Source organism: Dysidea avara, chromosome 8 (genome assembly GCF_963678975.1).
Source record: "Dysidea avara chromosome 8, odDysAvar1.4, whole genome shotgun sequence".
Lineage (NCBI taxonomy): Eukaryota > Metazoa > Porifera > Demospongiae > Dictyoceratida > Dysideidae > Dysidea > Dysidea avara.
The window spans coordinates 24,855,467-24,871,905 of NC_089279.1; the positions used below are offsets into that span (position 1 = coordinate 24,855,467).

Consider the following 16,439-nt stretch of genomic DNA (forward strand, 5'->3'; position numbering starts at 1 on the left):
AAATCCCACAATCAAAATTAAACAATGGCTGAAGCAGACACCCAACAGTGGGTATCTGATCAACTACATCAAATCCTGGGACTGTCAGACAAGTACATCGCTCGGTATCTTGTGGGACTAGCCAAGAAGGCCACCAGTGTACCGGAGTTGTACTCGCAACTGGAGAACACGGGCACGATAAAGTTAAACGATGAAGTACGACAGTTTGCTGCAGAGCTTTGGGACAAAGTCCCACACAAGAAGGTAGCAGAAAAGCCTGGGAGGGCGAAGGAACGTGCTGCTATAAAAGAACAACAACGAGTCAAGAGCTACAAGTTGGTGTCTGATCCTGAAGAAGAAGCTCTCACGCTTCCTGTCACAGAAGAGAGAAAAAAGAAAAAGGTTCATGATAGAAAAAGGAAACACATTAGAACTGATAAGACCTCCAAGTGGGAAAGTGATGAAGAAGACAAGGAAGATGAGAAAATCAAAAGGAAGAAGGATGATTCATCTTCGGATGAATGGGAGAAGGAAGAAGAGGAAAGAATGAAAGACTTGGAAGAGAGAGATGCACTGGCAGAAAGGATTAAGAAAAGAGACAAAGAACATACCAGAAAAATTGCAGAGAGATCTGATAAAAAGGTGCAACAGTTTAGAGTTTGCTTGATACTATTTTTGTTGTCATAGGGTTATGAAGAAGCTAAAAAGAGACTACAAGTTGCTGAAGAAGATCAAAAGAAGCTGGTGAGCTTATTCCACAGGTGCCTGCTCTAGTTATGGTGTCGTCTCCACTGTAGATACCAGAATTGAGGAAGAAATCTAGGAGAGACTACCTTAAGAAGAGACGGAAAGATAAGCTGGAAGAATTACGAGATGACATCGCTGATGAAGACTTCCTATACAATGAAATGAAGTATGTCGCTAGTATGAACTATATAACATGTGAATTGCTATCCCAATCCATGGTTCATGTGTGTTAGGCCAAATGTTTGTAGCAGGTACTTGCATGTGGCAGGTCAGTAGTAAGTGTTAAATAGTGCTGGTAACTATGAAATCTTGAATAGATATGTACCATACTCTGTGTTTTGTCATTTTTTGTATTGTGTGTATATATGTACCCATAATATGCATGGCCATGGTACCAGTGAAATTTTTAAAAGTCACCCAATATCAGCCAATTTTTATAACACTTTGTAAGCTCAATATACTGTCATAGCTGTAAGCCATTACCATCTACAATTACCTGAATGGCTCAGATCACAGAGCAATTGCCAGCTATTTTGGATTACATGAGGAATGTGAGGTAAACATTAGTGCTCGGTAATACTGTTTACCGTGATAAATTAACATAACCATTTATCATACCATGACAGTCTTTGATAACTGGTATATCAAAATATATACCAGGTGTTTTTTAATCTAACATTAATTTTGGTGTTTAATTGCTCAATTTGTTGATGGTTTAGCAAGCCACACCATAAACAAACACCGAGCACATCACAAGCACTTGCCTACTTGTACTGACTACATTCTTTGGTTTTTGGGATGCACACCACTTCATATTAAGCCCAAGAAATAATCCTTAATAATGATATATACAATGACATTCCATACAAGCTAACTACAGGCTGTATATACCGATATACCATGATAATTTCCTGTTACTAATACCGTGTATTCAAATTTCAATACCACCGAGCACTAGTGAACATATCAACGTATTTGACTGTATTTTAGTCTGGATCAGTAAAAGAAGGAAGTGGTGCACCACAACTGCCATTTAAGTACTGCCACATGCCTACACCAATCGGCCATTTATGTGGCTAAAGCAGGTTTGCTGATTGGAGTAATACTAGTAATGAAGGAGACTGCTCACTGTCAGTATGGGAATCTCTGCTCCTTAAACAACACAGTTGAATGTACGTATCAATGGGTAAGGAATGGGTGGGACATTGATATATTCACCTCACATTGCTCATGTAAGAACAGCTGGCAATCACTCTGTGATCTGAGCCATTTAGGTAATGACGTTTTGGAATGCTTGGATCACATATCAACGATGTGATGTTTGCAGAGAATATGCCGAGATGGACAATACCATTTGTCCCATCTGATTGCTATTGGCTGGATTGAAATGCCTGATTTCTCTTTCGCAAATGTCTGAACTGCCAAGGTGGCTGCTAGCAGTTCCAGGCAGTTGGTGTAAAGGGACTGTTTGGATGGGGACCATGGACCTCTGGTCCGATTGCCATTGCAAGTGGCTCCCCAACCTTTTAGAGAAGTATCTGATGTTATTGTCATGGAAGCTAACTAGGTAGTCAGGTTTCTTCAATTCCAGGAGGAAAGGTGCACCACTAAAGGTCTTCCAGTGCCTGGGGAGACAGCTGGACCACTGCCTAGTAATTCCCTTGATTGTCTGACAAAGCTTGTTTTAGGCAGATCTGGAGTGAACGACAAAATAGGGCAGCAAATCATTTTTGCATTTAGTTTCTCTAGAAGCTGAGAAAGCAGTTGGGCTGAGGTATAGCAGACGGTAAGCTTTCTGTCTGATTTTTCTGATCTTCTCTCCTGGAAATTTCAGGCCCATTGTTCATTCCCAGAAACTCTATTTCCTGGGTGGGCCCCAGGATGGACTTCTTGCTGTTGATGATGAACCCCAAGCTTTTGAGAAAGAACAATGTCAACTGGACGTGCTCCGTTAGCTTCTGCTTGGAGTCCACTATTAGAAGCATATTATCCATGTAAATTACCAGTTGGATGCTCAGAGATCTGAGCATCTCCACCACTGGTTTGAGTATCATTGTGAATACTCTTGGGGCTGTGCACAAGCTGAAGGGGAGGCAGTTGAACTGATATGTCTTCTTCTCCATCCTGAAGAGATGTTGAAATTGGGGTGGGGGGGCTATTGGGACCATCCTTCAGGTCTACCAGCTGTTTCTCCTTAGTAGAGCTTTGACTGTGTGGAGGCCCTCCATCTTGAAATGCTCTGATTTCACATGTTTGTTCAGGTCTCTGACCCCCATCTTTTTTGGGGACTATGAACATGTTTGAGTAAATAACAGAATGCAGAGTGGACTCTGCTACTGGATTTTGTTGAGTGGTCTCTAACACCTGTTGATTGGAGGGTGGTATTTTCTCTGATGTCCTTTGCTTTTGTGTGCACTCTGGCACCTGCAAGGTCACCCTGGCTTCCTTGGTGGTGGACCCTAAATACCTCCTGCTCTGGATGTCATTTACAACCCTTTGAATGTTCGTACTTTTTGATACATTTAATTGCTTGTTCAAACAGCATACAAATATTGAGTTCACTTTTCCAGTCTTTTTAGAGTTTTTCTGTCCCTTGCCCCTGTTGTTGCCACCTTCCTGGGACTGTAGGGAGTAGCCCTTCGGTGTTGCCGTCCATGACCATAAGAGGTAGTTTGATGTTTGAGATTTCTAAGTCCCTCCATGTGGTCCTTCATCTTCTGTTGGAATGAGGGGCTAAACAGAAAGGGGGCGGCATTGCTAAAGGTCAACACCTCCTCCTCTAGAGTGGACAGCTCTCTATTGAGGCACTGAGAAGCTTTACAGCATCTCTCAGTGGATATATTAGCTGATGCGTTGCCGACAAGCTTTGGGGCTTGCTAGGCAGACTCTGCTGCCTCCTTATAGGGTTGAATGTACCTGTTCTGGCTGATTCCAGAATATTGACTAAGGGAATTGTCGTATCCAGGACATATCCTTGTAGACCAGCTAGGCCTCTGTCAGCTCTCTTTGCTACTGGCATCATTCTTGACTGAATAGTGGGAGAACTTTAATGAATGGAGTGTCTGGCTTGGGTGTTTCCTCTTGATCGCTTTACTCTTCTTGGGAAGTAGCTTTTTTGAGAAGGCATCCTTGACTATCTTAGCTTTAGTAGCTGAGATCCTGCGGGTATCACCCTCTTTGGGGTCAGAGTTGCTGGGCTGCCAGTAGACAAGCTCATCGTAATCGGGGACTTTGTCATCCCATTCATCCCAGTCTCAAGTAACTTTGAGAGGGCGTCTCGCAATGCTAGTGCTCTCACTGGAACTCTGCCCTATCAGTTTGGTCCCAATTGTTGAGGGCAGGGAATGGTTAGTTGCAATGGGGAGACTCTGTTCCACTGCATTGGACGGCATAGAGGGGAGACTCTGCTCCACAGGATGGGATGAGGTGGTGAGGAGACTCTACTCCCTGCTGGTTGACTCAGACGAACCTTGCTCAATGGTGGTCACTCTTAAAGAAATCTTGTCCAGCTCGTCGCAGAGCAGGGAGTGGTTTGTCGCCATTTCTCCATGTATTGACTTGAGCAAGGAGGCTGATTGCGATGACTCTCCATTTGTGACGATGATGGCGCTTCTTGTGGTACCAGCGATGGGAAGGAGAGTCACTTGACGACATGATCTAACGGATCCTACCTCTCACTTGATGAAGCAAGATAAATGGCTAGGAACATGGCAGTATTTATATGGCAGTTGTGGCGACATCACTTCCTTTTTTTTTTTTTAATCCTACAAAAGCTGCTGAAATATGGAAAACTAGGCCAAACACGTTGATAAGTCATCCCAGCATTCCGAAATGTAACTTAATGCGAAGGTTGATTTCCAGTTCAAACATGTTCTGTTACACTACACACGTTACAAATTATATCCTGCAGGTTAACAGAAAGAGAGAAGTTGGATCAGATGTACAAAAGGAAGCTCTACCAGTTAGCTTCTGAACATGATAAGGTAATCCAACTTTTTGATATCTGACTTGTTTATCTTTGTGTGCCATGCTTAGGCCAAAGAGTTAGAAAGAGTTGATCGTTACTTTATTCCCAGTGAAGACATTGTAAGTGTGTATCTTTTATGTTTGTTTGCATCTCAATTGTTTTGTGTTCTCTACTTCTCTTGTGTGGCATCAAGTCTTAAGCAAAATTTGAATTATAGGTCATTGCACATTCTATTTCTTTGTACTTACTCATACATAGTACATGATGGAGATAGTAGGGGCAAGATAAATGCGTAGGTTGTTTACATGATCGCATGTTGTTGCCTTCATGTTTCTATAAAGTCGTTATTTTTAGACCCAAGTTCTCAGGCTCCATTGTATGTATTACATGTGTGTACTTAGTTATTAGTGACTGTACTGCAGTAGTGCCTTTCCTTATAACCATATACGTGCATAATTGTCTTGACCAACATGTTGTTATGTTACTATAGAAACCATCAGTGAAATTCAGTGAACCAACAGAACCAGAAGAGGTAATATTCTAGATAATGTTCACCAAATTACATGTTGCTATGGATACCACTATCAGTTTGGGACAAATGCTGACCTGAAGAAATGGGAAGAGGAGCAAATTGGCAGTTCAGCTATGAAGTTTGGAGCTAAAGATGCCAAAGAACGAAACAAGGTACATACATTCACCCTTTGTATATGCATAGAATCATATCCAGGTTAAACCATTATGACATCCAGTAATGTGGATGTTAAACTTGCAACTGTCAAGATTCATCCTTAGGGGATTTTGATTTAGTTCTTAATTGTAGCTATGTTTTACGTTGTAGATCTGAAACTAGTATGCCTATCCCACAGATACCAAAGGTGTCTAGAATACACTGGGATACATTGCTATTACATGCCAAATGGATTAGCATTAACTCCCACACAATATGAACTTCTAATTAGTGCTGAGCAATATGACAATATTTTAGTTAAACCACGGTATCTGCTTTTGGTACCGTCCAATTTTTTAACTACCGCAAATACCGTGAATTCTAAAACATAAGTCTTTTAGTAGCTAAAATAACATATCCTGTGTGAAGAAGTCTACTTACAGTACATATGAATGGATATGTACTGCAGTAAATATATTGCAATTGGCTTTCAACAAAATTCTGTCGTTAACTGAAAATTTTTAGGGTTATTTCTGTGTCTAAATCTAGTGCTGTAGGTCTAAAATAGCATCAAACTAAGGTATGCCAATAATTTAGTCATACCGCAATAATCAAGTTGACAATACCGTACTGTCTATGGAATATCAAAATCGCTCAGCACTACTTCTAATGTGTTGCGTACTGAACAGTACTTGCTGTTTTGCAGAAATTCTTAACCTTTAATTTGTTTAGTTTTATGTAAGATGTTCTCTGTAGCAAGAAGACTATGAGCTGTTAATGGAGGATGAGATTGAGTTTGTGATGACCAATAAAGTGGAGGGGACCATGGATGCAGAAGCGGTGGGTGTAGTTCTTCACATGTGGGTGTGGCTATTATTTTTGCACGCATTTTGTGTCACAGGAGGAAGGCCCTACTGATGCAGAGAGAAGACAATGGACGCTGGAAGAGGTAGAGATCAATGCAAATCATTATTGTTGCTGTAATATAATACGTTTATTTGGATATGCCACTTTAGACAAGACGGAGCCTTCCCATCTTTCCATTCAGAGAGAGTTTGTTACAAGCTGTTAAGGATCACCAGGTACTGTGTTTGTATACACCATGGGAAGTTTCACAAATAAGTTTTACATAGAAAGTGACACTTTTGTTTGTAATGAAGGTACACCTAGCAGTAGGTAGTGGGAAAGGTAATAGTTTTGTTTACAATACTCTGGTGGTCTCTGCAGATTGTTGTATTCACTGTCATTGTTTGTTCTGTCATTTTATTCATCACGTCATCTGATCATGTGATCCGCTTAGATACTGATCATAGAAGGAGAAACTGGCTCTGGCAAGACCACACAAATACCTCAATACCTTTATGAGGGTGTGAGTGAATGTATTGTGTACTCGTTTGTGGTGTACTTACTGTTTGTACAACGTGCATGGTGGGTTAGTTATTGGTGATTCCCATTTCTAATGTTTTATATTGCTAACTTTCACGTATGTAGTGATGCGTGATATGCCTGAAAGAGTGTATCCGTCTGTGTAATCACTGATACGATACCACACACGATATGATACTAAAAGTGCCTTAAGTGTTATTAAATATGTGGGCTACTAATATGTTTCGTAGCAAAATACCAGCCCATTCATGCCCATTGTACTGTTATATAATAAGCTGTAAGAATTCAGGAAAGTGGTAAGCAACCCAGCTACACTGTTCTAGTGCAAAAATAGATTTTCGTTTTAAATTTAATTAAATACGTGGGCGAGCCATTGTTTAGTACCAGTTATTACTCCACTGCACTGTTGTAGCTTAAAGAGTCTATGAAACTGGTAAACAATTAAGCTACACTGTTTAAAAGCACAAAACCAGACCTTCACTTCTCTGTGACTGCACAATCAAAATATTGATATGCAAGTACGTATGATATCGGTATCGCAATACCCAGAATATTGCTATGTTGATGTACTGTAATTCACTTTATTTTCGTGCAAAAACTTTTCGTGATAAAAATTTTCGTGTAAATATTTTCATATGATTTACGTGAATGGCTGCTCTATTAGAGTTGTTTGATCTTGTATAAAAATTTTTGTGCAAGAAATTTTCGTACAAATTTTGCATACGAAAATTATTTTACAACAAAAAAAAGGTGTATCACACATCACTACATATATACAGCCCTGTAACACACTGATGTAGCGTTAGTTCCCTTAGTAGGCTATAATGGGGTTTAACAAATATGTTGACATGTACATACATACATAACAAAACCTTACCTTCCTGTATTTTGCCTATGTGGACTGGCTCAACATTTCATTATTTAAGTCTGTATATGCTAGTTAGCACTTAAGATGTCTTCTTAACTACAAACTTGCATAGTTAACTTCTAAGTGGTAGTGATTTATTCATGGTGGTAGTGTTGGGTTTATTTTACTGTTTGTTATAGGGCTATTGTAATGATGGGAAGAAGATTGGTTGTACACAGCCGAGGAGAGTAGCTGCCATGAGTGTAGCAGCAAGGGTGTCTGAAGAAATGGGAACTAAGCTGGGGAATGAGGTACGCTCTGTGAATGCATATGTGTGGGTGCGTGCATGCGCCTATTATGTGTTTGTGATATTCAGTAAAACTTCTTTGTGTCAGTCAGTTCACTCTGCATCATGGTCTGGTAAAATATGGATATTAGGCCTTGCATCCCTCATACAGTAGTGTAGACTTTTTTCTGTGGTACATACTGTATCTATAATAAGTGTAAGGAAAATTAGGAATTTTAACTTCGATTAGGGAACATTTAATCCCTAATTAAGTCTATACCCATGACTGAATTAGAGATTAAATGTTCACTAGTATGTCTGCAAGTGTAGGCGACCTCCGTACTACTTTTTTTCTATGATTCCTAATTGAACTTAAATTCCTATACTTGTTAGGTTACTATTGTGACTGGTGAACCTGTGCATTCCACATCAAAAGAAAGGATGGCACCAGAGTTAATATTTCCATTTTCGATTCGCATGCCCCAACTATGACTCGAAAGTGAAGTGGCCATTATGCTTCGCTTTCACATATTTTCAGGCTGTTACACAGTATTACAAACAAAGAACAATATTACACTGTAAAAGCGCCTCTGTAATCAATCCACTTACCATAGAAAATACGGATGATTCCCGTTTACAAATGTAGGGAAGCAATACATTGCACTACTGCAAATCGACATCTTGGGCTGTCAGCAAAAATAAATAAATAAATAAAGGAGGACAAAGGTAAGTCCATGATGCATGCAGTGTGTGTACTGTGGTATACCAAAAGGCATGTCTTGGGATGAAGCGACGTCGAGCAGTAAAAAAATCAAGCCCATAGGCTTAGCCGTTATTGAGTTATGCTTGCCTGAAGGCATCAGGCAAGCAGTTAGTAGAATTTTTTTTTTTTTTTACATTTTGTAACAATCTATTGAAAGTGTTTAGGGTCATATTGAAGGCACTTTTGGGCTTATACCTAACCAATACTGCCAAGGTGCCAGGATGGTATTGTGAAGCTGGTTTTGGGTGATATTTTTGGCCAGAAAACCCAAACCTCCGAGATCTATAATATACAGTACTACCGTACTGTATGATACAGTGAATAGGTGATTATCCAAATATCAATTAACTTAAATTACTCCATATGTGACTGATCCATTTGAGTGTATGTGTATGTTCTAATAGAGTAATTGAGCATGTTTATAAATAAATGACGTTCCTTTATTTGATTGGGCTGCACAGAAACAATATTTGACCATACTGGATTGTATGAACACCCATCCACCATATTTGACTGTATCCACTCTATGTACGTAATAATGCATTTCATGGTCATTCTGTGTGTAAACCAAGCCACATAAATGGATGTATTACTTTACTATACATTTTATACATAACATATGAGAGTCACAACACTATTACACACTACACAGGTTGGATACAGTATCAGATTTGAAGACTGCACATCTGAGAGAACCAAACTCAAGGTGAGAAATGTGTGCCTACCTTTGTTTCTTATGCATAAATGTGAGTGTGTGATTACTGAGTGAGTAGGAGTGAAAGAACATTACTTACATAGGTCAATATTTTATTCGGTAAAAGTGCACCCAGTAAATTATTTTGATTACATACAGTAGGTGATTGGCTTCTTTTTTGCCTCAAATAATTCTGAGCCATAACATTTGTAGATGTTTACGTATACTTGTCAACCTCACAGTACATGACTGATGGAATGTTGCTAAGAGAGTTCCTTGGTGAGCCAGATCTTGCAGGTTACAGGTGAGCAGACCTATTGATATTGAGCCCCACCCATCTTTGTTCTTCACAGTGTGATGATACTGGATGAAGCTCATGAAAGGACTCTACACACTGACATCTTGTTTGGTCTAGTGAAGGATATCGCACGATTTAGACCAGACTTGAAACTATTAATATCCAGTGCTACCCTTGACGCTGAGAAGTTCTCAGATGTATGTTTGTGTATATTTGTGAATTTGTGTATGTTTGTATGCATAGGTATAGCAACAGGAATGGGAGGGGTGGGGCTATTGGCTTTCCATTCTTATTTTAGAGGGAGCATAGCCCCACCATTTTGTAAGATCGTGATACTTTAATAGAGCAGTCACGTACTCAAACAAGACATTTCAGTCAAAAAATGTTTGTTTGTGGGTGTGTTTGTTTGTTTACGTGTGTGTGTGTGTGTGTGTGCGTGCATGCGTGTGTGTGCAAGATGTAATATGTATGTATTTCATCTTGTTCACTTCACTGCAGTTCTTTGACAATGCTCCAGTGTTCAGGATCCCAGGTAGGAGGTATCCAGTGGACATATACTACACTAAGGTACGACACCACCTAACCACGATCTCTACCTCATAGTTACTGTTCCACCTGTACAGGCTCCAGAGGCTGACTACATCGATGCTGCTGTAGTGTCAGTACTTCAGATACACCTCACTCAACCACCTGGTGACATCTTGGTATGCTTTGTACCTATACATGTGTAGTGATGGTGTGAGATACTGTATCAAGAGAATAGTCCTGTAGAACCATCTGCAACCGGGATCAAGGTTTTTGATCGACAAAAATATACCTTGATCACTTGATTTTGCCTTTAACACGGCCTTGATTGCTGATAATTTAGCACATATTTTCGTAAATTCTCGTTTTGCTCGCAAGCTAGCTTAATCACTACTTTCTAGGATGTCTTGATCGCTTGATTCAGTTCTAATTTACTGCTTGATTTGATTTTAATCCCTGTCACAGATGGTTCTACAAGACTATTGGTAGTGACTACCCCTTGTGTATGCACTAAGGCCTAGGCAAGAGGACGATTTGCATATATTGTAGTGTGCAAAATACTAGGTCGATCATAGATATAAATTTTAAAGGTTGTACATACATGTGTACTAAAATGATCTTCACTGATATTGGTGTTTCAAGGTGCACAGTACAGTATGTACATATTCCTTTGTAGGTATTTTTAACTGGTCAAGAAGAGATTGAAACTGCTTATGAATCACTAAAGGTAAGTACTTTGGGCTCTACTTAGAATAATTGTTTGATCGTACAAGACTACTGTGTGTGTACTGTGTGTTTTTGAATGTAAAGTGCATCCATGTGAGTGTACATGCAGTTTGAATGCGTTTACTGAACATTTTGTACATTTCTCCAATTGCATTTATTTTTATATAGGAACGTAGCGGTCGACTTGGTTCTAAGATAGGAGAACTACTGATCCTTCCCATCTATGCTAACCTACCATCAGACATGCAGGCCAAGATCTTTGAGCCAACTCCTCCAGGAGCTAGAAAGGTAGTTCACTGCACCTGTACATATGTGCAGTATGTATTACATACACCAAAATACTCTAACAGAACAGTCAGACTACCCTAATAGAGCATATAGAACATGTACTAAATCATTGTACATGTAGGCAGACCGTAAATGTATTGTCACAGTAGATTTGAAACTGTAGTCATGCAGGTCTGCTTTTCCTGAATGCTTATGTCATACTTACTGTGATTAACCTGTAGGTGGTGTTGGCTACCAACATAGCAGAGACCTCGCTCACCATTGATGGCATCATCTATGTTATTGATCCCGGATTTGTGAAACAGCAGAGTTACAATCCTCGTACCGGCATGGAGTCACTTGTAGTCGTTCCTTGCTCAAAGGTACGTAGGTGGTATTGGTGACACTACATATGACACACACTGATGCAACATCTTTTTGTAGGCTTCATCAAACCAGAGGGCAGGCAGGGCAGGTAGAGTAGCTGCTGGTAAATGCTTCAGACTCTTCACAGCTTGGGCATATCATAATGAAATGGAAGAGAACACAATTCCGGAGGTGAGTCTCATTCTTGTTTAGTGAGAAGTGTTCCTTACTCTGTCTTGTTCATCAGATCCAACGTACCAATCTCGGTAATGTGGTGCTACTACTCAAATCACTTGGTATTAATGATCTGATCCATTTTGATTTTATGGATCCACCACCAGCCGAGTGTCTGATTATTGCCCTCGAACAGTTGTATGCCCTGGGGGCATTAAACCACTTGGGGGAACTGACTAAGGTACAGTGTAGCAGTTGTTCTAGTAGTTCATCATATGTGACTGGATCTGCAAAAACCTGGCATAATGGCGCATTTTTCAAATTCTTTATTGTTGAATATTTATAATCTACTTAGCCAAGTGGCCATGTTTTAGCCTTGTAAGCCAACAACTTTTGGAGTTACAGACCTACAAAGTGGCAACAGCAGAAAGATCAATTTGTACAACAAGTATTGGGAAAATAAAATTACAGGTGCTTACAAAAACAGCTATAACGTACAAACACAATGCAGTACAGAATTGCAAATTGTACCATCATGTTTGCCGTGAATAGGGGAGTCCATTACTGGTTAAGTTTTTCCTTCTATCACCTTTCTTCACTATACTACATACAGAGACGAAATCAGTAAAGAAAGATCGATCGCATGCAATTTCTTCGAGATTTTCAAACTCCTCTTGAGTAGGCGAATAAGATGATATCCAGGTTTTTATCATTAGACCCTTTCTTCACACAGAACAGAGCATTTAAACTTTAAAGGTTTTACAAAACTTTTTTCAATTACACACACACACCCATTGCAATCAATGGCTTATACTGAAAATTTAAGTTGCACCATTATGCTGGATTTTCGCAGATCCGATCACATATCACTTCAAAGTGATGCTGTATAGACAAAAGGGACACAGGCTTGACTATTAAGCTTATACACATTCATTCATAATAGTTCATTACTGTTTATGATTTCCGATGTACATTGATCAGTAATGATTCCATAATTCTCTCCCATACAGCTGGGTAGGAGGATGGCTGAGTTTCCAGTTGATCCAATGTTGTCCAAGATGTTGATTGCTTCAGAAAAGTGAGTGGTACATACATTATATTGATTGGTACCAATGACCTTTAAATTAAAAGATGTCTTGTCTTGTTTTATCTTTGTAATATAATAATGCGCATGGTCTCAGAATACAGAATTGTAGACAGGTATCCATAGAGGTAGCATGTTCTGTCAGGAATTCTAACTTCAAAAAATAATACGGTTTTTAATACTTACATTTTAGGTGGGTTTTCTATTGGACTGTTTTGCTATGTATGTAGGGTGTGTATGTATGTGTCTTCTGTAATAGTGATTAAATACTTTTCATGAAAGTGAATATCTTGGATGAGTTTAGTAGTCACAAACCTTTAAAATTGATATAACCCCGTCGTGTGTGTAATACTCCTCACAGTACGTACTTAGTTTAATGAATAATTTGGGCAATAGCTATGCATATATTTAATTTTGTGGTCAGTGATACTCACGTATTGGTAAAGATTTTTGTAGCATATTTCATAACTGTTTCAGTGTTTTATACTCTTATCTGTTTGATCACAGGTATGAGTGTAGTGAGGAGATATTGACCATCACTGCAATGTTGTCTGTTAACAATTCCATCTTCTACCGACCAAAGGTACATATAGTGCATCTATTAGTGTGTAATGTGTGTATTGACTGTATGGGATCTTGTTAACAAGACCGCCTCTTATATTAAAGTTGTATTTTTTGGTGTCCTATTGAAAGTCATCTGGGTCACATTACAATAATCACACTATTGTTGCAGGATAAGACGGTTCATGCTGATAATGCTCGTATGAACTTCTTCAGACAAGGAGGGGATCACCTGACCTTGTTGAATGTCTACAATGAGGTAATGTGACATTATCATGGATTACATGGATTTCATGTGGTCACTTGTAGTGGCAGGAGACAGACTACTCAGTGCAATGGTGTTTTGAGAACTATGTACAACATAGGTTAGTAATGTAGTTGTATTGACGCACAGTACAAGATCAACTGCAATTTGTGATGTACATTTCGCTATACAGTGACACCTTTATTAAAAACAGCTTGGGACCTACCAAATGTGTCCAGATTATCAAGGTGGCCTGATTTTCCATGTCAGTTTACAGGCGAGGCACCATTACCAAACATCCAGATTGTGCAGTTGTCCTTATTAAGTGTCTACTTTTAACAAGTTCCACTATATACACTGTATCATTTTTCTCAAAGCTGAATCATTGGGTAAAACATGCTCGTGGGATAAAGTATAGTAGGACCTCGGTTATCCAAGCCATCCATTATCTGAACAGTAGCAGTGACTGTTCTATTAGGGTATTTTGTCAACAGGTGTATGTTCTATTAGAGTAGTTCAACAGGGGCTCTGTATATAATCAATGGGCCTCATATATCTGAACAAATTCACTTATCTGAACACTTTTGTGATTCAGCTGGCACACAGGTGTTCGGATAATGGAGGTTCTACTGTACTTTAGCAAATTTTTGTGCCCTGAGAGGTATTAATTTTGTGAGGAAAACCACTGTATAATCTTACTAATATTACTTATCACAACCACAGGTCAATGAGAAGAGCTCGTGATGTTAGAGATCAGTTGGAAGGATTAATGGAACGAGTGGAAATTGAACCAACAACTTGTCATGGTGACTCTGTAGCCATCAGAAAGGTGAACACAATGGCTGACACATCATAGTAAATTGTTGTCACTGTTCCGTTAGGCTGTCACAGCTGGTTTCTTCTACCACACTGCTACTCTGTCTAAGGGTGGATTATACAGGACTATTAAACATCAACAAGTGAGGGGACTGAAGTTTGTAGTTGTAGGTAGTTACATGTTGTCATTCCTGTAGACTGTGCATATTCATCCTAACAGTAGTTTATTTGAAGAGTTACCAAAATGTGTCATATACCATGAACTGGTTTATACCACTAAGGAATTCACAAGACAGGTAAGCGTGTGTAGTGTAGTGTTTGTGTGCATGGGTGTATGTGTGTGCGTGCGTACGTGTGTGTGTGGGTGCATATGTGTGTGTGTGGGTACGTGGGATAGTGACTCAGTGTGTGCACGCATGTGTCTCAAGTTATGCATAAATGATTATAGTTTACTGACTATTCCTTCTTCTCACTTACAGATTATAGAGATTGATCCCCAGTGGCTACTGGAGGTAGCTCCACACTACTACAAAGCTAAAGACTTACAAGAAGTATCTAATGCTAAAATGCCCAAAAACGTTGGTGCCACTAATGAACAAACAAGATCGGTACAAACATGAAAGGGTCTACAACAATATGTCATCATGTTATCTCTATTCATACGTACTTGTACTGTATGTGTTATTCTCAATGTGATATAGTCAGTTGTGCAAACATGTAGTCCATTGTGTGCATTAATGTGTTGGTCATTGCAAAACGTGGTTATTTTCCAGATGTTCATCTCTTTCAGATTAATGCATGTTCATTACCAATGCATGTTCATTACCAATGTAATGTACAACAAGAAATGTAACACTTTCACATTTCAGATCAAAGGAGTTGCCCGGGCTACACTCAGAATGTAGCCCAGTTGGCGACTTGCCCGGGCTACATCTGGGCACCAGTTAAATAGATATTAAGGCCAAAATCAATTGTGGGGATTGATTTATACTCTTGTGATTACAAGTGTAGCATGTATGACTTAGATTTGGCCATGATAACCACTCAGATGAAAAGTGTTTTATTGTCCTCACTATCCTACAAGTTGAAAAACTTTAAGAGAACTAGTGCTATAGCAAGCATTTCCGAATACAGACCACACCCACATTCTGAAATTACCACTTTACACAAAATAACCACTCTGCCTGAAATCACGCTTACCCATTTAGGCCTTTAGTAAACTCATTGTGCCATAAACGATTCTGACTATAATGTTAAACTCACATAACCAAAATTCTCCATGATACCTCTAGGATTTGTCTGTTCAACATAGCCAGCTACTGATCCATAATCAAATCGTTCAAGTATGCATATACCAGTGGTTGCACTTGTATTGGCTTGAATGATTATTGATCACCTGGTGCGGGCTATTAGCGCCTGCTATGGATTGAAAGTGTTGCATATTAGCTGTAACATGGGGCATTCGGGCTTTTGCCTGATCGGTATACATACCAGGTTAAGCCCTCATTCCAATGCTACAACTATTACATGTTGAAGAAAGGAAAAGTTGATGAATCCACATTTCATCAGCAAAAAAGCCGTCAGCTTTGACAATTACATTTCAGTGAATATCACAAAATCATTGATTTAAACATGGTAGGACAGATATATTATTTAAAGGCTATAAGATGATACTCTACCACTATTATATCCATGCCAAAACAGTCAAGCTGTATAAAAAAGGTGCAGTGTTCAAAGAAAAAACATTGTGATGAAATCAAAGGTGGCAGCCATTTTCACAATGATATAATTTGCACAACCATTATTAAAAATTATCAACACCATTGCAGCCATTTCATGGCTGCCACCGCTGCCACCCCTGGTAATGTGACAGGATGGCAAAATTTGTACCAGTCTGTGATAAAACTATTACAAGAATGTTTCCACCACTGAACTGTACATCAGATTGAGCTTCTGTATTATATTCATGTGTGACTGAATGGAGGTTTGTAACAACCTATAACCAAACAGTGTACTCCACCACATTTGCATCCTTTAACTAT

At 39.3% G+C, this 16,439-nt stretch overlaps 1 protein-coding gene across 1 annotated transcript; it reads left to right on the plus strand.

The window, feature by feature from the left end:
• Window positions 1-8: 8 nt before the first annotated feature.
• LOC136263375 (pre-mRNA-splicing factor ATP-dependent RNA helicase DHX16-like) lies at window positions 9-15,172 on the plus strand. Its single transcript, XM_066057886.1, has 30 exons — window positions 9-621; window positions 667-723; window positions 777-892; window positions 4,637-4,709; window positions 4,762-4,812; window positions 5,184-5,225; window positions 5,282-5,377; window positions 6,117-6,200; window positions 6,262-6,309; window positions 6,377-6,442; window positions 6,661-6,729; window positions 7,794-7,904; window positions 9,295-9,348; window positions 9,579-9,640; window positions 9,690-9,831; window positions 10,133-10,201; window positions 10,258-10,338; window positions 10,836-10,886; window positions 11,054-11,173; window positions 11,395-11,535; window positions 11,597-11,710; window positions 11,766-11,933; window positions 12,703-12,770; window positions 13,284-13,359; window positions 13,510-13,596; window positions 13,647-13,702; window positions 14,305-14,410; window positions 14,463-14,540; window positions 14,595-14,693; window positions 14,877-15,172. The coding sequence occupies exons 1-30, from the start codon at window positions 25-27 to the stop codon at window positions 15,015-15,017; spliced, it is 3,123 nt and encodes a 1,040-aa protein (XP_065913958.1). The 5' UTR covers window positions 9-24; the 3' UTR covers window positions 15,018-15,172.
• The last annotated feature ends 1,267 nt before the right edge of the window (window positions 15,173-16,439 follow it).